At 38.6% G+C, this 23,648-nt stretch overlaps 1 protein-coding gene across 6 annotated transcripts in view; it reads right to left on the bottom strand.

The window, feature by feature from the left end:
• KIAA0825 (KIAA0825 ortholog) overlaps positions 1–23,648 on the bottom strand; it is a 250,061-nt gene that overhangs the window by 192,588 nt on the left and 33,825 nt on the right. For all 6 annotated transcript variants that reach the window (XM_042449195.1, XM_042449197.1, XM_042449196.1 and 3 more), the window contains exon 4: positions 16,059–16,731. In XM_042449195.1, the coding sequence (XP_042305129.1) occupies positions 16,059–16,731 (673 nt within the window). The remainder of the gene's footprint in view (positions 1–16,058; positions 16,732–23,648) is intronic.

Below are 23,648 nucleotides of genomic sequence, written 5' to 3'. Positions count from 1 at the left end.
ATTTTTGGTGCTCCTAGGTTCTAGAACACCCTTTCCTCGGGAAGCTATACTGTCCCCTAAGCAAAGATATTCCTTTCCAATAGGTTTCTGGGAATTGACTGTTTTCAAAGAAAGGGTTTTTAATAGTGTGCTGTACTGCTTTTTAGAAATTTTCTAATTGATATTTTAATTATATTTAATATTACACAAGTTTAATCCCCTCTTAATAATAACCTTTTGTGTGTACTTATATTTTGCTTATTTTGAAGCTGTGCACTGCCTTGAATCCATTTTGAATAATATCAAAATGGATATTTGATCCGAAGGGAGAAGCAGGAAATATAAATAATTTTTACTACTATTTTTAATAATAATAATAATAGAAAATCAACAGCAGTAATTTTTAATAAACTGGGTTTTAAGAAAATTACTTTAAAATCTCCTTCATCATTACAAAGTAGCATTTTTTCTCAGGGATTAGATATGAATATGTAATATAATATGTTCAAATCACAAAGTTATAATTATGGTACTGAATTACACACCTAGAAAGCTAAAAAATGTTCACTAGCAAATCCCTTTGACCTTGTTAATGTCTGTTCCTTGTTAATCTAAGGCAAACATTGTTTGTAGATTGCATTTGTTATAAAATATGAAAAAAGAAAGTAAATCCCCTAACAGTTGTTATTGATTCCAGCTTTTACGGACTGAGATTTAAGTGCCATTTACAAAACAGAACAGATGCAGATGTTGACAAAAAGGTAAACAATTGTTGCATGGCTTACTGCCAGACTCTGAGCCAATATATTAAACTCCAAGTGAAGCACATTTCCCAATGGATTGCACTTATTGCCACTTCATTTCCTATGTGCACTGTCTCTCTATTGCTGTGCCTGACAGTAAGCTATTTCCAGTTCTTTTGTGACCCCTGAGGCCTAGTGCTACCTCACACAGCCATTAGCGAAGGGAATTGCATGTGCCTGACACGGCCTGAAACCAATTATTTGATATTTTCTTCAGAATGATGGCCAACTCTGTTGGGAATGAGCAATCATGAAATAATTTACCTCCTGATTTAATTTTTTCCTGCACAAATTAGTTGTAGTCTGAGCTAGCTATACACAGCTGCCAATAACACCTCTATGTCTTATCAAGATTATACTTGAAATGATGAAAGAGGGAGGGGTGAATGGAATAGATTGGGGAAACCTGCCTTAAGAAGGCATTGACAAGTTTATCAGATATACTGATCACATGTACTCTCTATTGATTGAAAATGACAGTACCATAAAGAACTGTCAGTGCACCAGGGGAAACCATATGGATGTGATCCATTAACAAATTGTCTTAAGCATTTTTAAACACTGGTCTGTTTTTCAGTTTTCTGTTCTTCTATTAAAACTAAGTGATACGAGAACATCTCTTGCTGATAAGGAAATAAGAAATAAGAATAAAGCCACACATGCAGGCATCCTAGGATCTGAAGTTTAAATATTTAAGTTGCTCTCAAATGTGAAAAAAATGTACATTTTGCTACAATAAATTTCAAGTATGTATTTCTGTGTTCAACACTTCTTCATCAAATAGAAACCACAAAACTGCAAGTAGGGATTTCTTTTTCTCTAAAGAGAGAAACCTTTACAAATTTCTAAGTTGCTATGAACAATGGAGAAACCAAAGCAGAGATAACAAAACCTGTAGAAAGAGGAACACTCATCATAAAGCACTCAGAACCATGTTCCATAAGCCTGATCCAACTCTAAAAATATGGGCTGGGATCCAAAGAACAGTACAATTAGTTCCACATGCCCAAGGGGGCTTTGAGCATGTGTTTCTTGAACAGCAGCTGCCATGCCACATGGCAAACCACTTTTGAAGCTAAGGGGTATTTCAAAAGGAGATACTGATTTAACATGGGTCTGCTACTGAAATAAAAGAAGTCAAAAGTCCCACTGGGCACGCCTTTCAAAAAGGCTAATGGAAAGAAATACAAACTATTAAGTCTTCTAGAGTCCTTTGCTGTCACTCAGGAACAATATTTCAGTTTAAAAGCAAAATGATGGGCAGACCACATCTGTGATATGTAGCTGTACTAGCATAACTGGGAACTATAAAGTTCAGTCTTAATATTTGTGATTCTGTATGTTAATCCACACTGTGGAATAGGTCAAACTAGACAAAACATTGGATTGCAAAGAAAGTGTCTTTGTTGTGATGCAAATTGATGTTAGACTTTGAAAATCTCCCAGTTGCCACATGGCCAGAAGGAGGAGATGCCAGCCTGCAAGATATGCCCCTTCATACCATCTTAACTAAGAAGAGAAACAGCAAAATGCAGGGCTATGACTAACATCTTCCTTTTTTTCTCCTGTTTGGTTTGTAACACATTGCCTGATGAAGAAGACAGCATATTGTACTTTTTGGTTGGCCGATAAAGGTATCACTGTTTGGTGGATTTTTGATTGGATAGACAATACATATAATACATCATTTTTATTTTCAAAACAAGAAAAAACCCTGATATGTGAAATGCAACTACATTCCTCTCCCCAAATTTGGATCAGAACCACAATGGTCATCCACTTTGTTTTCCTGAGAGGGAAGTTGTCATTACCACCAACAATATGGCCCTACCCAGCATTTGGCTAAAGTAAGAGAAAATGAAATGCAATCACACATGTCATATATATCATCTAGCTCAGTGGTTCCCAACCTTCCTAATGCCTGACCCTTTAATACAGTTCCTCATGTTGTGGTGACCCAAACCCATGAAATTATTTTCATTGCTACTTCATAGCTGTAATTAAATAGGTGTTTTCCAATGGTCTTAGGCTACCCCCAAAGGGGTCCCGACCCGCAGGTTGGGAACCACTGATCTAGCTTAATACATCCTCAATATATTATTATTATTATTACTATTACATTTATTTTTATTGCATCATGGGCTTTACATAGCACTTTAAAGAGGAGAGAAAACAATCCAAAATAGAAATAAAAGCCTGCCTACGGTGCTCAATCTAAAACCACAAACAAGATGATGAAATTAATTAAAAAATAATAAAATATTATTATAACAAAGTTAAAACAATACTATAAAAGTGTAAATTAATACAAATAATATGTCATGAAAATATACAGTAATAAAATCAAGACAAAAGTTGGAAGGCTTCCCTGAATAGAATAGTCTTTAATTTAAACTTAAAGTAGTCTAAAGAAGTGGTGGTTTGCAAATTAATGGGAAGGAGATTCCAAAAGTAGGGAGCAGCATCCGAGTAGGAGCAAAGAAAATGCTTGGCTGAATCAACAGTCCTGAATCACTAGAGCACAGAGAGCAAACAGGAAGATAGAGGGAACCAAGTGCTGACAAGTAGGTGGGGGCCAAGCTGTGAAGGGCTTTGAAAGTTAGTAATAAGAGTTTATAACGGATTCTAAATGGGATTGGGAGCCAGTGAAGGGACTACAACAGTGGAGTGACATGATCATAATGGCAGGCAGAAAAAATCCTAGCAGCAGAGTATCGCACAGAAGCCAAGGGGGCAAGATGGGAAAGAGGAAGCTCAGCAAAGAATTACAGTAATTCAGGCGAGAAACGACCAATGCGTGAACCATTGGTTCTTAGCAGTAAAAACTGAAAGAAAGGCCTGAGTCTTGCTAGATTATAAAGAAAGAAACGACACGACTTTGCCATGGCCTGAATTTGAGGAACTAATGAAAGGGAAAAGTCAAAAATGAAACCAAGACTACATGCTTCCTTCACTGGTTGAATGTTAGTACCACTAACTGTGATTGAAAATAAATAATGCAGAGTTGACTTTGGTGGGAAAACAAGTAGCTTGGTCTTGTCCATATTGAGCTTAAGGCGCCGATGGAGCATCCAAGCAGAAATAGCAGACAGACATGATGACACTCACTGTTCAACAACCGGAGAGAGTTCCAGAGTGGAGAAATACAGTTAAATAAATAATAAATAAATAAATAAGACTTTTATTTCTATCCTGCTTTTTGTTAAAAACAATCAAAGCGTCTTACAAGAGTTAAAATACATCCATATATACAAAATATCCCCACTTAAAAGACAAACAGTATAGAATTTAAAATTACATAACAATTAAAACCAATAAAAGTGGCAGAGTCATAATATATATTGGGGGGGGGCAATTACCACATGGGCGAGTAGTTTATTCTGGAAAGGCCTGCCGGAAGAGATCCGTCTTGATAGCTTTTTTGAAGCTGTCTAAGTTGGTGATTTGACGGATCTTGTCTGGCAGGCCGTTCCACAGGCTGGGAGCGGTTGCAAAAAAGTTGGGTATCATCAGCATATAACTGATATTGAAAACCATAAGAACCTATTATTATTATTATTATTATTATTATTATTATTATTATATGGTATTTATACCCTGCTCTTCAGCCCACTCTTCAGCTATCAGAGTGGCTTACAATTATTTTTTTTAATTGGATGGTTCCCTGCCCTCAGGCTTACAATCTAAAAGACACGACACAAAAGGTGAAGGGAATGGTGGTGGGAAAGGAGGTGATGTCCAGTGGTTATTCTCTTCCTCTGAGGCCTGGACCAAGGCAGATGGACTGGAGGGAGGGCTCTTCTTCTTCAGGCTAGCCCTGATGGAGCTGGGCCTGCCTGTTCAGTAAGAAAAAAAACCCAAAACAAAACAGGCCTAAGATGAAGCCTTGTGGAACTCCAATGGACAGCGACACAGGAGTGGTGACTTGGCTTCCAGCAATCACAGCAAATGACCTATCAGAAAGGTAGGATCTGAACCAGTTAAGGACGAAATCAGAAAATCCAAGATCCTGGAGCAGAACCATCATAGGACCATGATCAATAGTATCGAAGGCAGCGGAAAGATCAAGAAGAATCAATACTGTTTTGTTTTATTGTATGTACATTTGTATTTTTAACATGTATTATTGTATTCTCTATTTTTTGATTGTGCACTTTTTGATTTGGCCAAGAAAAGATCATCAGTAATCTTGGCCAGACCTATCTCAGTCCAGTGTAATGGACACAAGCCAGACTGAAAAGGATCCATTAGAGAGTTAGTGGAAAGAAATTCTAGACAATGAGAATAAATGGTATGTTCCAGAACCTTAGAAAAGAAAGGCAGAAGTGAGATTGGCTGATAATTAGAGAGGGAGAACAAGTCAAGTGATGGCTTCTTGAGAATGGGAGAAACCCAAAGTGTGTTTGAAATCAGAAGGAAAGTGACCAGTAGAAGGAGAGAGATTAATAATAGAAAAATGAGAAGGGAGAATTGAAGGAACAACCGGGCTTAATAAACGAGAATGGGATCAAGAGAACAAATAGAAGAGTTAAACGATTTCACCAGCTTAGCTAGTTCATCCAGTGAGACTGGGGTGGTGGGGGTGGAGGTGGTGGAAAATTTTACTAATGTGGGTAGCTAAGGTACTGGAACAAGAGACATGTCAGGGACTTCCAAAGAAGAGCAAATTAAATCAATCTTAGCAATGAAGTGAGTAACAAAATCATTAGGAGAAAATGAAGGAACTGATCCAGATGAGGGTTTTAAGAAAGAGTTAAAGGTTGAGAAAAGACGCTGAGGCCGTCGCTCATTAGCACTAACCAGTGATGCCTAATAAATCTGTTTTGCCAGAGAGATAGCACGCAAATAAGAAGAAAGAACAAATTTATAATGGATAAAGTCAGCCAGTTCCCTGGACTTTTTCCATAGATGCTCGGCTGCTCAAGAACAAGATCAAAGAACAACTGGAGTAAACCAGGGCTGTGACTTAATTGAAGAAGTTGTGCAAGTCAATAAAGGGGCAAAACAGTCAAGAGTACAGCTAAGGTTGAGTTAAATAAAGAGACAGCTGAATCCACAGAGCTGCCGAGACTTAAAGGAGAGTCCAGTGCCTGGCCGAATGTCCCAGGATTCCCGGAATGGAGGTTTTGAAAAGAATGCCGAATAATTGGTGAGGGGGAGGGCTATAAGTGACGGAAAAGGAAATAAGGTAACGGTCTGATAATGGAAATTCAGTAGCTGCATATTCAGAAAGTACACATTTTTAGTCAAAACTAAATCAAGGCAATGTCCAAGAGAGTGAGTAGGTGATCTGGAGCAGAGTTCCAAACTAAAAGAAGATAATAGAACACTAAGTAGAACGCCTGGTGGCGCAGTGGTTAAATGCCTGTATTGCAGCCACTCACTCAAAACCATAAGGTTGTGAGTTCAAGACCAGCAAAAGGGCTCAAGCTCGACTCAGGCTTGCATCCTTCTGAGGTCGCTAAAATGAGTACCCAGACTGTTGAGGGCAAATTAGCTTACAGTTGTAAACCACTTAGACACTGCTTAGGCGATATGAAGCGGTATATAAATGAAGCTTGTTTGTTTTGTTTTGTTTCATCAGACAAGAAATACATCAACCAAGAATCAACGTCAGAAAGGAACTTGGCTGATGGTCCAGGTGAAAGAAAGATGACTATAACATGGAGTTGAAGAGGCAAGAAAAGTTTAATAGCAAGAAACGCAAATGAAAAAGAGCAGTAGGTTTGAGGAAACAATAATACTTGAAACTGGCATTGACTAGATAACAAAATGCCAACTCCCCCACCTCTACCCTCTTGGTGGCTAGAATGGGTAAAAGAAAAGTTGTCAAACAAGAGGGCAGCTAATGTAACAATGTCCTGTGGGGAAATCAAGGTTTCAGTAAGGGCAAGGAGATTGAGAGATCTAGAAATAAATAAATAAATAATGGATTGCTTCCTTGGGAAGCAGCTGATAAGCAATTCCAAAGGGAACAGGCAAAAGGAAGTTGAAAGGGAGGAAGATATCAAATAGATATTAGATTAGAATGATGTTCTAATCTAGCCCATACCACTGGCTATGCTAAGTAAGGTTGATGAGAATTCCAGTCCAACATCATCTGAAGACAGAAGGAAATATAAGCTTTTTACTTCTTGTTAGAGACATACAGTAGGCTCTTGGTATCTGCTGATCTGCATCCACAGACAGTAAACCCATGTGGGGAGGGGGGCAGCACAGAAGGAAGAGGCAGGGGAGGAAGAGGCAGTAGCGTGGAGAAGGAGGAAAAAGAAGAGGAGGAGATAATTGTTGCAAGAGGTGGAGGAGGAGAAAATGGAGGAGGCAGCGGTGGGGAAGAGGAAGGAGGGAGAGGAGGAAGAGGTCACCGAGGGAAAGTGGTTGTGAGAAGAGGCGGAGGAGGAAGAGGAGGCGGGGAAGAGGAAGAAAAGGCAGAGGCGGGAAGAGGAGGTGGCAGAAGAGGAGGAGAGAGGAAGAGGAGGAAGGGAAAGGAAGAGACAGTGGAGGGAAAAGCAGCAGCAGGAATAGGAGGAAGTGGCAGTGGCCTGCTGCAGTGAGAGTGGTGAGGCAGGCTTTGGATGACCGGGGCAGCAAAGTCCCATTGTTTCCAATGGTGACGCTGCCACCATGGCCGTGCCACCATTGAGGACAATGGGACTTGAGCATCCATAGATTTTGGTATCCATGGGGGGATCCGGAATGGAATCCCACAGATACTGAGAGCTGACTGTACCATGAGATGTTGCTATAACATTTAAATGAAGTTCACCATAGCCTATTTTCTTTACAAAAAGGACTTCAGGGTTCACATTTCTGTAAGGTGTCAGACCTCAGGAAGAACACATCAATATAGCCTTCATTCAAGTTTATGTTCCATCTACAGAAGAAGCAGCAGAAGAGGTTGAAATATTCTGTGCTGGAGTCCAGGAAGAAATTGATTACACATCCAAACAGGACTTCTTGTTAATGGAAGGCAACTGGAATGCAAAATCAGGAAGCAGAGCAGAATAAAAGATTGTAGGAAAAATTATCCTAGGATCAAGCAGGAAACTGAATCGTGTGAGGTGAACAGTTTGTTCATTGCAAACATATTCAAGCAACTCAAGAAGGGACTGTATATATGGGTATCACAGGATGGCCAGTAAAGAAATCAAATAAACTACATAACTGGAGGCAGAAGATGGAGAAGTTCAATTCTCCCTGCAAAAACAAGCCCAGAAGCAGACTGCAGCACAGAACTAAATATATATAATTAAATATGAAAAACAAAACAATGGCCGACAGACTGGAAACACTCAATATACATTCCAGTCCTCAAGAAAGAAGACATCGGAGATTACAGTAACTACAGGACCATTTCATTAATTTCCCATGCATGCAAAATGATGCTCAAAATTCTACAACAAAGACTTTTACCATATACAGAGTGAGAAATGCCAGGTTTCCAAGCTGGGTTCCGGGAAGAAAGAGGCACTAGGAATCATATTGCAAACATGTAGGTTAATTTTAAAAGAATAGTACAAAACTGAATAAGAACAGTTTAATTTTTGAATCATCCTGTACATTGAATAATGGAGCACACCAACAAATTTCAAAAGAAAATCAGTATGTGCTTCATAGGTTATAGCAAAGCCTTTGATTGTATAGATCATGAAAAAAAACAAGTTAAATACCTGCAATTGTAGATCATATGTGAACTCATACAAGTGGATTATCTTTCACCTTCACAGTGCATCTTTCACAATCATCTAGACTATTACAATTGTGAGAAAAGGGAAGGGGAAAAAGCATGTATAGCAAAGCATCCTGTATCAAAAAGGAAAACATATCCACACTACCTTCCCTGACAATTCCAGAAACAAAACTCCCTGTACTGAGCATTTGTCTTGGAATTAAAGAGGTCCAGTACCAGAGTGAAAGACTGGTACCTGACCTGAGGCACAGAGCTGGTGTAGTGGACACAGGAAGCAACCACATGAGCTTCATCAAAGCAGAAGACACTTCAGGTGCCGATCCCTTTCTGGGATCTTAGTGCCACAGGAGACACAATTCTTGAATGATGCCAGTGGAAGAAATAGCCCAGAGGATGAATATGATTTTGAATGTCAGCACCACAACTGTGGAAGAACTGGTAGCATTTTTGAGAGCAAACAGGCCAAAAAAGGCCTACAACTATTGGTGAAACTGAAGGTCAATTAAAAGAATGTAGTTCCTATTAATGCTGCCGCAGGGTAACCCATTTGTGAGTGCCACAGAAATCTCAAAGAAGAACTATGGGTTGCTCTTAAAGAAACAGGATTGATTGTCCTGATGCACAATCTGAAATCAGTACAAGAGGCTACTGTTAAGACAGAATACGGAGAAACTGAATGGTTTCCAACTGGCAAAAGGATCAGGCAAACAGGCATTTCATCTCCCTATCTTTTTAACGTATGCTGAACACACAATAAACATACATATATAAAGCAGAATTAGACTAAGCAGGAGGAGGTGAGAAAACTGGAGGAAGGAACACCAACAATCTAAACTATTGAGATATTCTGCTAGCAGAAATCAGAGAAGACTTCGAACAATTACTGAAAAAAGTCAAGAAAGAAAGTGTAAAGGCAGATTTACAACCAAACACTAAGAAAACAAAAATGATGAAGACACTGAAATACTTCCAAGATTTTCCATACTTTGGCTCAGTCATCAATCAGAATGGAGACAGCAGTTAATTAGAAGAGTAGAACTTGGAAAGGCAGCTATGAAGGAACTAGACAAGATACTGAAGTTAGGATAGTCCATACCATCATATTTGTATCCCGCCCCGATTGTTCTCAGAAGGCGGGATACAAATAATAATAATAATAATAATAATAATAATAATAATAATAATAATAATAATTCCCATTTCTATGTGTGGATTTGAATCATAGAATCATAGAGTACCTCTTTACTTATTGTCCTGCATTTCCTCTACTGCATTCTCTGCTCCATTTTCCTCAGGTTGAGCACCCTTTTCCTTTTCTGTGATGACTGAAGCAAAGAAGGTGCTGAGTAGTTTGCCTTTTCTCTGTCCCCTGTTAGCATTTCACCATCTTCTCCACACAATGATCCTACCATTTCCTTCTTCTTCCTTTACCAGACATAACCAAAAAAGCCCTTTTTGTTGATCTTAACCTCTCCAGCAAGTCTCAGCTCATTCTGCACTTTAGCTTTTCTGACTTTACCCCTACATATGCCAGCTATTTGTTTGAATTCCTCTGATGATTTCCCCCTTTTCTCATTTCTTATACATGTTTCATTCAAAAGTTAGCTCAGTTGAAAGTTGTTTTTTTAAGTCATCCATCCTGGTTTCTTGAAACACCTCTTATTTTTCCTCCTCATTAGAAGTGTTTGAAATTGTGTCTTCAGTATCTCTCTTTTGAGAAACTCCCATCCATCCTGAACTCCCTTCTATTTTACTAATTCCGACCACACCAGTATTTCTCTGAGTTTACTGAAATAGTTTTTTCTAAAGTCTAGAAATAGTCTAGAGTCTAATAGTTTTTCTATAGTCATAGAATCATAGAATCATAAAGTTGGAAGAGACTGCACAGGCGATCCAGTCCAACCCCCTGCCATGCAGGAAATCCAAATCCAAAGCATTCCCGACAGATGGCCATCTAGCCTCTGCTTAAAGACCTCCAAGGAAGGAGACTCCACTACACTCCAAGGGAGTGTGTTCCACTGTCAAACAGCCCTTACTGTCTAAAGTCTAATAGTTTTTCTAAAGTCTCCAGGGGAATATAATCACTCCCACCTAAGGATCCCATCACTTGCATCCCATTAAACAGGCCATCCCTGTTAGGATCAGATCTAAAATAGTTTATCTCTTTGTTGCCTCTTTCGCCTTTTGGACATTGACATTTTCTTCCAGGCAAGTGATGAATTTGCTGGACCTTAAATTTTTGGCTAAGTTTGACTTTCAGCAAATATCAGGATAGTTGAAATCACCCATCACCATTACAACTCTCTTTCCAAATGTGCAATCATCTATAGTAGACTCCCACAATAACATCCGTGCTGCTTCCCTTCCCTTTAATTTTTATTTAGATGCTCTCCACTTGGCTTCCAGGATTTAAGTCCTGGATCTCTTCATAAGTGTAAAACATCCCTGATATATAATACTGCTACTCCTCCTTTCCTGTTAGGCCTGTTTCTCTTTAAAAGGTTATACTGTACCCCTCTATTACTACTAAAGCTGGATAGTGAAGAAAGCTGACATGAAGAAAATCAATTCATTTGAAATGTGGTGCTGGAAAGAGTTGAATGGATACAGTGGACAATGAAACGGACAAATAAATGGACCCCAGAGCAAATCAAGCCTGAACTGACTCTAGATACTTGGTAAAGTAGAAGGCAGTAGAAAAAGAGGAAGACTGCATTCCAGATGAATAGACTCAATGAAAGATGCCATAGCCCTGAGTGTGCAAAACTGGAAACTGGAGCAAGGCTGTTGATGTTAGGGTGACATGGAGGTCTCTTATTCATAGGGTTGCCATAGGTTGATGTTGACTTGACAGCAGGTAACAACATAGTTTAAGGACAAAGACTAGAGAACTGTAGTCATAAGAAACAAAATAAATGCACTTCAGAAATGCTTATGAGGATGGTCATGTTTAAAATAACTGTCTCCACTAAGTTTCACACTTTTTGAACATGACAGAAACCCTAACTTGGAGAAAAATCACAACAAACATCCTATGTAAAGGGAACATTTAAAATTATCTAGAAATTCCATGCTTGTCCTTTAATCTCTTTGGTCATAAGAAAAGTGATCTGATTCATAGATGCCTCATCCATGCCACTCTCATAAAACATCATGCCTTATGGCAATGCTTAGTTATATTACAATATAGCCAGCAAAGTATAGGCTGCAGAGGGCCAGCTAGATAGGCTGTGTGTGACATAATTTCATTAAAGGAATGCATTCTTATATTTTCAAAGCCACATAAAAAGAGATAAATTGGACCACGTTGAGTAAAAGGAATATAAATGCAAACTGTTTTTTTTTAAGTAATCTAAAGAAAGATCTAATCTATCCACTGGAAACCAGTAAGAGAATGAATCAGGCCAATACCTGCACTGCTTATGCTCTCTCTGTATCCCTATATCAAGGAGTAACAGTATTGACTCCTAAGCATCTATGCCATAAATATTTAGAGGGTTGTGAAATTCTGCAGCACATGTATCATACTAATCTAAAGAAAAGTTACTAGCATTTTAATAGGCATGAAAATCTTAATTTATTTTAAAAAATCCATTTTTATTATTAAAATGTTTACTTCATAATAAATGTACGATTGAATACTGTATATTCTTTAAATGTCACATCTAAGTCAATGTGAGAAACAGTGATATATGCTAAATATAAATATGCATGTATATAATATCTATGTGAAAGATAGGGATACATACAAGCCCATTAACTATTACCATAAATATATCTTAAGTGTAGTACATGAGAAAATACAAATGTCAATGTAACCTGCACCAAAAATACATTCTTTAAATGAGCCATTCCTTAATAAAAATTTCCTAAAGCTAACCAAGCCTTGTATTAATGAAGATACACAAAATGCCCCATAATTTAATAGTATCTCAGCAAGGAGCACCTAATTAAGTTCTACTCAGGAGACAGTTGATGTGTGTTGAAAAGAATAACATAAAGAGTCATATAACAATTTTCTTGTCAAACAATACTGTAGGAACCTTTGGAAACTCTTCAGGAAACCTTTTAGAAATCCTTCTTCTTCTGGCTTTCATAGTCTTCTTTGGTTTCCTTTACACACTCCTATATGTTCCTAGGAAAAATCAACTTAATAATTCTCTCTCAACTTCTTTGTCACACTCTTTTTTTATTAAAGAGAGTACTCTAATATATAAATCTCAGACTGACCTCTGACCGCTCAGGAGAAATCGGATTGAAGAGTAAATCACTTTCATCTTTTATACTTGGGAGGAGAATGCAATAATTAGGGGGCATGGTGAGCTAAATGTTCTCTTCACCCTTAGGAAGAACACCCAGGTGTGCAAAGGAAGCTTTGAGATGAAAATAATTAGTGTTTCCTAATTGGAAATATTCAGGAAAAATGACCAAAATTCGAATTGCTTTTTGTTTGCTAAATAAGAAATAAAGTTATAGACATGAAACTTGGCAACACTCAGCACATACGATGCTTACATAAAGATATAACCCAAAATTTAGATATTTAAGCTGAATATATTAATATATCTTTGGCTCCTTTAGGGGGAAAACACATGCAAGAATAACGAGGTCCTACATAAGCCAACTTTTAAATATAGTAGAGGTTAATAATGAAATTCTACTACTGAGCTTTACATTATTAGATGAATAGGTGATGTGAAGTAGCAGCAAGATGTTTGGAAATGCTGCCAGCTCTAAACTGTTTTCAGTAAAATAATGTAATTAACTTATCATCATCTCGCTCCCTAGAATCTTACAAACAGTTAAGCACAGGGTAAAATCCAATGTCACACAAACATTTGAGTACTTATACAATACAAAGTTCCCAACTCACTGGAGGAGAATTTAATAGCAGGCAGCACGGTGCAGGAGTTATCCTTCTCTCAATTTCTAATGGAAGCAATTCCATCAGCAATAGAGGTTAACTGGGATACCATCCTTAATTCTTCTGCATTTTTTAAAAAAGTACATTTCTTCTCTATTTTACTATGATACTATACTCACACTGCCATTCACAGTTTATTTCATTCTTTTGCTAAAATTTCCTCCACATATTTGTAAGTAGTTATTTTAGTTTCCTCACAGTACCATTTGATTTCAGACACTGTGATAGGCCTTTACATACTAGTAAAATTCTGTTAAACAACATGAAAATAATTAAGTCGAATTTTAGTTTGGCTAGGTCTCAATGAAAATGCAGTCTTCTCTTTCTTCCTTTGAAAACGAATTCAACAAACTCAGTACTCTGTCACTTTATGTTCTTCTTAGGAAAAGCAATCTCAACATCCCTCCCCCCCCAAGATAAAATTCTGTAAACTGCTAATTGAATAAAAAATAATTAAAGAAATCTGCAATGTAGTTAGCAATTATTACTATTTTCAAATCATAATTTCTTATTAACATTTTCCTGATCTATTACAATTGCTTGTTTAACTAACATCTTGAAACAGAATGAATAATCTTGCAACAAATTTGTTTGGTAATATAAAAAAGAAGCTACACAAATGAAGAAACTGTCTCAATGGAGGGGCAAAACACTGGCTTCTCGGTGGCTTGGAGCATGGCGTTCAGACACCACATGCCCCAAGCCACCTGGCTGCCCAGATGTCAGCTGGCCTCCAGGTGCTCCGGTGGCATGGTGTTTACATGCCACAGGAATGCTGTAAAGCTGCAGCGGGGCAGGAAAATCTGGCTTTTGCGGGAACAAAAAGGAGCTGAAATTTGCTGCTTCTTTTAGGGCTCGCAAAAAGGCAGTTTGGGGCTGTGGTTTGACGTTGCTGTGGCCCCAATCGGGCTTTCTCAGGGGCAGCTTCAAGCTGCCCCTTTGGGGCAGTTTGTTTTACCCCTTACTTGGTTCTTTTGAAATTGTATGGATTTTTCAACACGTTTGCTGTAATAGGCAAATATAGTAGAAATGACTTAACAGTGTCAATTAGAGGTGCACTGGTTCAATTCTATGTTGGAATCCAAGGGGAGAGAAGACCTCAGTGGTTCACAGAAGATAATTAATCGCACAACAGTTTATGAGTATTATCACTTTTCCACAGGGGCAACCCTGATTTAATTCTTTCAAAGGAAATACGGCTTTCATACCATCAAAAATAAGGTTATTTTGAAAAGATGTGGAAGACAGTTTTGATTTTCCTTTAAAATAACTGAATCATAGTTGTCCCAAAGGAAGCTATAATACTTGCAGCTTGTTGAACAATGAATTATCTTCTGAACACCTTAAGCAATTTCAGCCCCTTTTATTCCTGCAAGTAAGTGGTGCTTTCTGTTCTACGCCATCAATCAATTCTATATGAACTGATTAAGAGTTGCACTTTGTTTATATGAGCAATCAATATTGAACTTACGTAATTAACCTTAAGATTGTGAATATGCTAAAAGAAGTTGGTGAATCAAGTCATACACAATTTCCCAGTTCAGAAATATATAGCTTGTCATTTTAATTTCCAATTTTTATTTTTTAGATGAATTCTCTCTCTCTCTCTCTCTCTTACACATACACACACAAATGAAATTTGCAGATTTTTTGGTTGAGCAGCAGAGAAGAGAGAAATAATTTATGCTAGTCTGATACTTGCAGTATTACTTATGAAACTGTACATCATACTACTACTCATGCTACAATGTTTAAGCAGCAGTGGGAAAATATGAATGTGCACACATACAAACAAACACAAATATTAGCAATTTAGAGCGATAAAAAAGGAAAGAATTAAGTATTCTTATTTGTTTGAAAAAGGAATAAAACTATCCAGATACAGACAATTTACAGCTGAATCAAGCAACTACTGCAGTTCATTGCATTACGAATCCTATTATTATATGAAATTCATTTCAACGTTGTGGATAAAATTCAGTTGCTAGTATCAACTAGATTAAATCCATTGAAACAATGGCTGAGTGATAAAAAGTCATGTAAGTTCTGTTGATTCAATGGATCTACTCAAGTTAGAACCAGCAACAGCATTTAGACCTATGTTGTTTTTATTAAAATATGTGCCTTCTTATATTTTGGGAAGCAGAAGCCCTAACCAGCACTGTGTGCAAAATTCCAACAAATATTTATTTTCCTTACACAGTGGGATCAAATTTAAAATATTCATAAAAATCCCAACTGTAGAGGATTGTTCCTCCATGCCGTTCCTGGAATAAGGAGACAGGTGAGCAGCAGTGCCTCTATTACTCTTCCTGCCACGTCTCCCAGGAATCTCTCGTCCCAGTGCGTCTATTTGACATCTATATCAGGAACTGCAGTCTTTATATCTGATCTCTGTGTTACTGACTGCAGCATTATGCTATGGAGATGACACATGGTGAGTCCTTTGGAAACAATCTTTAACTTCTAACTCTATGGTTTGCATACACTTAAACACACAATCGTAGCCTAACCTGGGAAAGAGAAACACACACACACACATGATATATCAAACATTGTCATTTGGGGTTAGAACTATTATATTCCTGCACTTACATCCTTACTAGGATTGCAGCCATGGGCAAAGGCAACTAAGACAATTAAAAAATAAAATGTCACTAACCCCCAACATGAGCTACTCCTCTGTGTTTCTTTGAGCTCTTGCTTGACTTAACACCATGCAATGCATTTTCTTTAAACTGGAGCTCACACAGTGTTTCAAGAAGAATAGTCATTTCTTCAGTGATGGTATCCAAATAAGTTTCATTAATAAATTTCACTGTTGAAGGTGGATCAATAATTCCATTTAGTATATACAGATCTTCTTTTATCATTGCACAGAGAACAGGAATTGAATTTTCATAACCATGAACCATCTTTTCAAAGTTTGTTTCACCGCTGCTTTCTAGAACACATTTCTGCAAAAGATCACTAACCAATTTATTTTGCATTTTCTGATACTTGGCCAATACTTCTGACTCAGGATAAAGAAATGAAAGCTGTTGGAGACACTGGATTTTAAACTGCAGCTGTTGTTGTAAAGTACCACTGTTTTTTTCCTGATTTTGGAGTTGGTTTACTAAGAAACGTCGAAGATGTAATCTCACATCATTCCAAATACACTGAACATCCACTGTTGAATCATCTTCAACACCATGAAGTGAAGTATTGGATGTAAATTCAAAAGATGCTCCACTTGGGATACAGGGAAATAAGACACCACATTGGCTGGAGAGATCAAGGAGAAAGTGGAGAATAATTTCTTCTTGATTTTGTTCATTCTTTAGCAAGTTTTGCTGGAAAAAAAATGAATATATTAATTAGTGAAGATGATATATTAATATCTTTATTTAAAGTAAACAACACATCTCCTTAAAATACTATGTTTAACTACTCTCTACAAAACAGTATTCTTTTATATTTCCTCTATAATAGACTTCTCTATACTGTACTGTATTCGTTATTTCTCTTCAGAATTCAGATGAACCAAGCGTAACTTGCTGAATCACAACAGAATGCAAAAGTATGTGCTGCAATCCTATATTTCTAAACAGACTTGTATAAACTGTACTATGAGGCTGGAACCCTATACACATTTCTCCAGGAATAAGTCCTAATGAATGCAACAGGGCTTACATCTGAGTAAACATGCATAAGATTACATTGGCAGTTTGGTTGCAACACTGGAGTTTATCAAATGGGAGGAATTTCTCTTAAATTCGAATGAAAAGGAAGTGGGGCCAAAACGCATTTACTTAAAGTCGCTAGTTTCACGCAATTACTGTATGTTAATACGCATTGCATTCAAACTGGCTACCCATTGCCCGAAAATAGCATACCATTGCCCGAATTTGTGTGTCTATCACGCAATAATGTGAAACCCCATGATTGCGTTCGGTCTGACTTCCCATTGCCTGAATTTGTGTGTAGTGGGTTATCACACAATAACATTAAATCCCATGATTACATTCAGATTGCCATCGGATTATACTCCCAATTCCCCTTGTCTGATAAACTCCCATGCTAGTGCAAAATAATATGCAAAGAAGTTTAAAGAACAATACAGCACAACAGGTAGAATATTTTGATGGATCAATTATTACTGTATTTACACACAACTGTACACTTATCTAAAAAATTAAATTATTCAAGACCTCAGCCTCTAGCTAACATTCTGTAATTCCATATGCATACAGTAGTATAACAAGGAATTGCAAAAAGCAAAAATGCAGACATATTCAAAATTGTATAAGCTGCCAAATATTCAGGCAGCTGATAGAAATATGATATCAATCAAACATATATTATTGTCATGCTAAATGTAAGTCACTGTCTCCTAGCAATGACAAGTCTGAAGGATAGAATCTTTAGGGCAAAACAGATGGGCAGGAAAAAGTGGCTTGAAGCTGCCTTTTCTAAAGCGACATTGAAAGCCCACCAACTGCACCACCGGCTCCCAAGGCAGCTGGAGTGCTCATGTCATGACCACATGATATGGCTTCAAGCCAGGAAGAAGCGGAAAAAAGCTGCCTCTTTTTGAAATGGCTTTCCTCTGCATAAGGTGCCTAGAGGGCACTTTCTTGCTGGCTTCAAGGCATGTGTCATCTAAACGCCACACCTTAAAGTCAGCCTGAAAACACCTCTTTTTGCCTGTCTGTTTAGCCTCATAGAATCATAGGCACGTTACAGACTGCCTAAAAGTGACGGTCTGCGGAGGCGCTGGTTGCTGCGTCCGGGAACCGCAGTGGCCAAACCGCGCGATTCCCGGGCGCAGCCGAAAAGAAGCACCAAAATGGCACTTCTTTTTGCGCCCCGGAAGTGGTGCCACGAGGTGCTAGTCGCGCACTTGCGGCGTCACTTCCACCGCGTGATGTCCAGTCCGTGACATCAACATGGCGGCCCCCATGTAGAACGGGTGCTGCCATTTTGTGCGCGCTCTGCGCGTACTAAGATTACGGGCATCAGGAAGTGACGCCCCTTCCTAACCCTAGTACATGCGGAACGCGTACTTTATGCCCGTCAGGAACGGGCCATAGAGTTGCAAGAGACCACAAGGGCCAACCAGTCCAACCCCCCTGCCATGCAGGAACTCTCAATCAAAGCATCCTTGAGAGATGGTCATCCATCCTCTGCTTAAAGACCTCCAAAGAAGGAGACTCCACCACACTCTGAGGGAGTGTGTTCCACTGTAGAACATGGAATCTCTTTTCCTGCAACTCGCATCCATTGCTCCGGGTCCTGTTCTCTGGAGCAGCAGAAAACAAGCTTGTTCCCTCCTCAATATGACATCCCTTCAAATATTTAAACAGGGCTATCATATCACCTCTTAACCTTCTTTTCTCCAGTATAAACATCCCCAGCTCCCTAAGTCGTTCCTCATAGGACATGGTTTCCAGACCCTTCACCATTTTAGTTGCCCTCCTTTGGACATGCTCCAGTTTCTCAATATCCTTTTTGAATTGTGGTGCCTGGAAGTGGACACAATATTCCAGTGGGGTCTGACCAAAGCAGAATAGAGTGGCACTATTACTTCCCTTGATCTAGTCACTATACATTTATTGATGCAACCTAAAACTGCATTGGCCTTTTTAGCTGCCACATCGTACTGTTGAATCATGTTCAACTTGTGGTCTACTTGGACTCCTAGATCCCTTTCACATGTAGTCTCATTCAGTCAGGTGTCCCCCATCCTATATCTGTGCATTTCATTTTTCTGCCCTAAGTGCAGTACCTTACATTTCTCTGTGTTGAATTTCATTGTGTTAGCTTTGGCCCAGCTTTCTAGTCTATTCAGGTCATTTTGAATTTTGATCCTGTCCTCTGAGGTGTTAGCTACTCCTCCCAATTTGGTGTTGTTTGCAAATTTGATACGTATGTCCCCAATTCTGTCATCCAAGTCATTGATAAAGATGTTGTGCTGGGCCCAGGACAGAACCCTGTGGGACCCCACTGGTCACTTCTCTCCAGGATGAAAAGGAGCCATTGTTGAGTACCCTTTGGGTTTGGCCAGTCAACCAATTACAAATCCATGTAACAGTTACCTTGTCTAGCCCACATTCCACAAGCTTGTTTGCAAGAATGTCATGGGGAACCTTGTGAAAGGTCTTACTGAAATAAGATACAGTGCACCTGCATCATACATGGACGCACTATATGCGGCTTTTAGCATATGGTGAAAGCCGCGCGGGAGCGCACAGGCGGCATGTCCCATTTAGATTAATGGGGTGCGCCATGGCGCATGTGCGCCACCACACCACCACCACATACACAAGCCCCATTACTTTCAATGAGGCTCGAGCATACACGCTTTTTTTTTACATGGGGGGGGGGGGTCTGGAACGGATCCCCTGCGTAAAAAAAGGGCGCACTGTATCCACAGCATTCCTTTCATCTACCTAGCTGGTAATTTTATAAAAAAAAAAAGAGATAAGATTTGTCTGGCATGACTTGTTTCTCTGAAACCCATGTTGACTTTATGTGATTATAGAATTGCCTTCTGTTTCATTTTATGCTAGAAAGGTAACTCCCTTGAAGTTGGGGGAGGAGGAAATTCAATTTTAAAAACATTGCACTTAAATTATAAGCTATCAGGCAACTAAAGAAAATGCTTTCACATTTGGTCCAGCTGGAGTCCAGCTATTAATCTGTTCTCATTCACATGTGCATAATTCTAACTAAAATCAATCAGAAATGTATTCCAGTTTACAAGAAGAGTTGTGAGGCCAAAACATTATTTTTTTAAAAAACCCAAGAAGGAGTGATTTGCACGATACATTTTTCCTCCAGAGAGAGTCAGACTTATGGCAGTGCATGCAAACATAACAATTCTGGAAATCAACCTAGCTGATAGTGATTTCCATGATTATAGTAACTGAATAACAACAAAAGTAATGGAGTGCTGGAGGAACACATGTAGAAAATCAGCCTCCTGCTATTAAACAACTGTATTATACTTTATGTATTTTAATATGCATCCAATCACATAAACATTAGATCTTAAAAGTAGTTTTTCTCCAGATTTCTCAAGGGACTTCTCTCACTCTCAACTGGAATATTACATTATATTCTGTATAGACTGGATTCAGTAATGCTTAGAGTTGATCCTTTCAAATCAATGGGATTTAATTAATCAATGTCCATCCATCAGCAGGAGGGCTGAGGATCCCTACGGCAATTTTTTTTTAAGGATGCTGGGCAGATACAGAGGAAAGGAGCCCTGGTGGCACAGTGGTTAAATGCCTGTACTGCAGCCATTCACTCAAAACCACAAGGTTGCGAGTTCAAGACCAGCAAAAGGGCCCAAGCTCGACTCAGGCTTGCATCCTTCCGAGGTCGCTAAAATGAGTACCCAGACTGTTGGGGGCAAGTTAGCTTACTTGCTAATTAGCTTACTTGCTGTTCACCACTATGATCTTTGAAATAGCGGGATATAAATAAAACAAATTATTAATTATTATTAAGATTAATTTGTTCCACATGTTTCAATGTATCTACTCCAATTTTGACCCAAGCATCAGTAATACATTTTATATAATGGAGTGTGCTAATGTGTGAATGGTACCCACACATGTTAGAGCAGGTTTCCTTAATCTTCAGCCCTCTGAAAATTACCCCCAAAACGCAATGTTTAAGCAACTGTAGCTTCCCATAATATTGTGAAAAATTGTGTTCTGTGTTTAAAAAAAATCATAAAAACTTAAAGTTTTCAAACTAGCCAATAGATTTCACTGTTATGATATATGGATCCAAAAACGTCTTCTACAAGGAAGTACCAGTGCTGTTTTTGAAGCTTAAAGAGAAACATTTTCAATTACAAAAGCCTATCCAAACCTAAAGTCTGTTCAAAGTCTTTTCAAATTGAAAATATATCCCTAAAATGGTCACCAGGAGGCTTGCACAAACCATCTTGGAGTTGGTACTCCTAAAAGAAGAGTTCCCGCAGCTGTCTTTGAAGCTTTGCAAGCTTAGTTTCACATTTCAAAGTCTTTTTGAACACTGCCTATGTTAAGACAGGCTTTTGTATTTGAAAGTCAAGGTTTTAAAAAGCTTCAAACAGTGCTGCAGGTGCCTAACGGAAGAAACATATCCAAAATGGTAGGCACAGGCACTTTTAGAGTAGATTGTATGTCCCCCATGAGCATATTTTACTAGTAATAACCAAAGAAAGTAAATTTAACCCAGATATATAGGCACATGAAGAACAATTTCTACAAATGTTTTATTAAGCTTCTGAGAAGATATTTTAAACAATTCCACTGATTTTATTAAGATGCTAAATTGAAAATTCTAAAGATTTTCAAGGCAGTCTTATAAAACACTTGTACTTCGCAATCTTTTGCCATTACAGATCAAGATATATTCTTTCTATACACAATAATGAGTTGTATGCAACAATGTCCATCCATCAGCAGGAGGGCTGGGGATCCCTACGGCAATTTTTTTTGAAGGGTGCTGGGCAAATACAGAGGAAAGGAAAAGAATAAGTGTAATTCCACATGTGTGAATTTGTATTTTTTAAAATACATATTTCATTACTAATAATATTCGATATATGATGATTTAAAAGTGCAACAAAAAGAATGCTACATTTTTGAGAACAGTGCTGTCTCAGGTCCCGGATACAGATGTGAGAACTAGAGAGTGAAGAAATTGGATAAGAAGAAAATTAACTCCTTTGAGATGTGGTGCGAGGGAAGAGTGCTAAGGATACTGTGGACAGCCAAAAAGACAAACAAATGGTCATAGAACAGTTCAGGCCTGATTTACTCCTAGAAGACAAGATGATCATTTCGGCCACATCATGAGAATACATGATTCATTTGAAAAGACAATAATGGTAGGAAAAGTAAAAGGCAGCTGAAAAAGAGGAAGACCGCATGCCAGATGGATAGACTTGATCAGGGAGGTCATGGGACTGAATTTACAGGACCTGAGCAAAGCAGTGGAGGATAGGAGGGCTCGGAGGTATATCATCCACAATCGCCATGAATGGGGTTGACTCAAGGGCAGTTAACAACAAACAACAAAAGAGATTATCTAGATCCCTTTCAAACTAGCTTTAGGGTGTCTTATGAGGCAGAGACTACATTATTGTCCACGGTGGATCATCTACACCAAGAACTGTACAGAAAGGTATGCCCCACTGTTGGTTCTGCAGCACCTCTTGGTCACCTTCAGTACCATCTAGAATGGTATCCATCTGAGTCATCTTTTAAGTCGGGAATTTTAAGGCATTGTTTGAATGGACACAGTGGCTCAGGGGTTAAGACGCTGACTCTGACAATGCAGGATCAGCAGGTTGGCAGTTGGAGACCTAAGTGCTGGATAACAGTGTGAGCTTCCATCACTAATCCCAGCTTCTGCCAACATAGTAATTCGAAAACATGTAAAAGTGCAAGTAGATAAATAGGTACCACTTTGGTGGGAAGGTAACAGCATTCTGAGCAGTCATGCTGGCCATGACAATACTGGCTCTTCAGCTTAGTAACGGAGATGAGCACTGCCCTCTACAGTTGGACACAATTTGACAACCTTATCAAAGAAGAAACCTTTACCTTTTACTTTTTGACAATGGCCCCAGCCATTGATATGTGGTGCGAATGAAAGGGTGCTCCTGAACGGCTTCTATTCAGAGTGAATGACATCTCCCAGAATCCCAATAAGGTATACAGTATTATTTAAGGAAGAAGTCATTTGGAATTTGGAGGCTGAATTACTCCAATAACCTGATAGTATCTGATTATAAATTCTTCCTTTCCATCAAAATCCAAGGAAACGTTTCAGAACCAGTGCCTACTGTCAGTAAAGCACTAGATGAAAGTAAATGAATTGAAATTTAAGACAGAGGTGCTCCTGGTCATTTTAAAGGCTGATCTGTGAATGAGTATTCAACATGGTTTGGTTGGGATGCATTCCAGATGAAGTCAGGTTCACAGTTTGGACAATCTCCTAAATAACCATATTTTAGCAGTCTCCAGGGATGTGTTTGCGTAGTTAAGTCTAGTGCACTGACTGTACCTACTCCCTGGGATTCCTACCTTACTTAAATTCCACTTGGACTACTGTATCATGCTCTACATGGATTTGCCTTTAAAATTATTTTTTGTAAAATTCAGTCTATCCAGAGTGATGTAAACAGTCTGATGACCACTGTTGGTTATAGAAAGCATGTTACAGTACAGTGTTACCCCGGGATACGAATGCGCCGCCTTAC

Source organism: Sceloporus undulatus, chromosome 2, assembly GCF_019175285.1.
Source record: "Sceloporus undulatus isolate JIND9_A2432 ecotype Alabama chromosome 2, SceUnd_v1.1, whole genome shotgun sequence".
In the NCBI taxonomy this organism is placed as follows: Eukaryota; Metazoa; Chordata; class Lepidosauria; order Squamata; family Phrynosomatidae; genus Sceloporus; species Sceloporus undulatus.
This window is presented reverse-complemented; position numbering and strand designations above follow the sequence as displayed.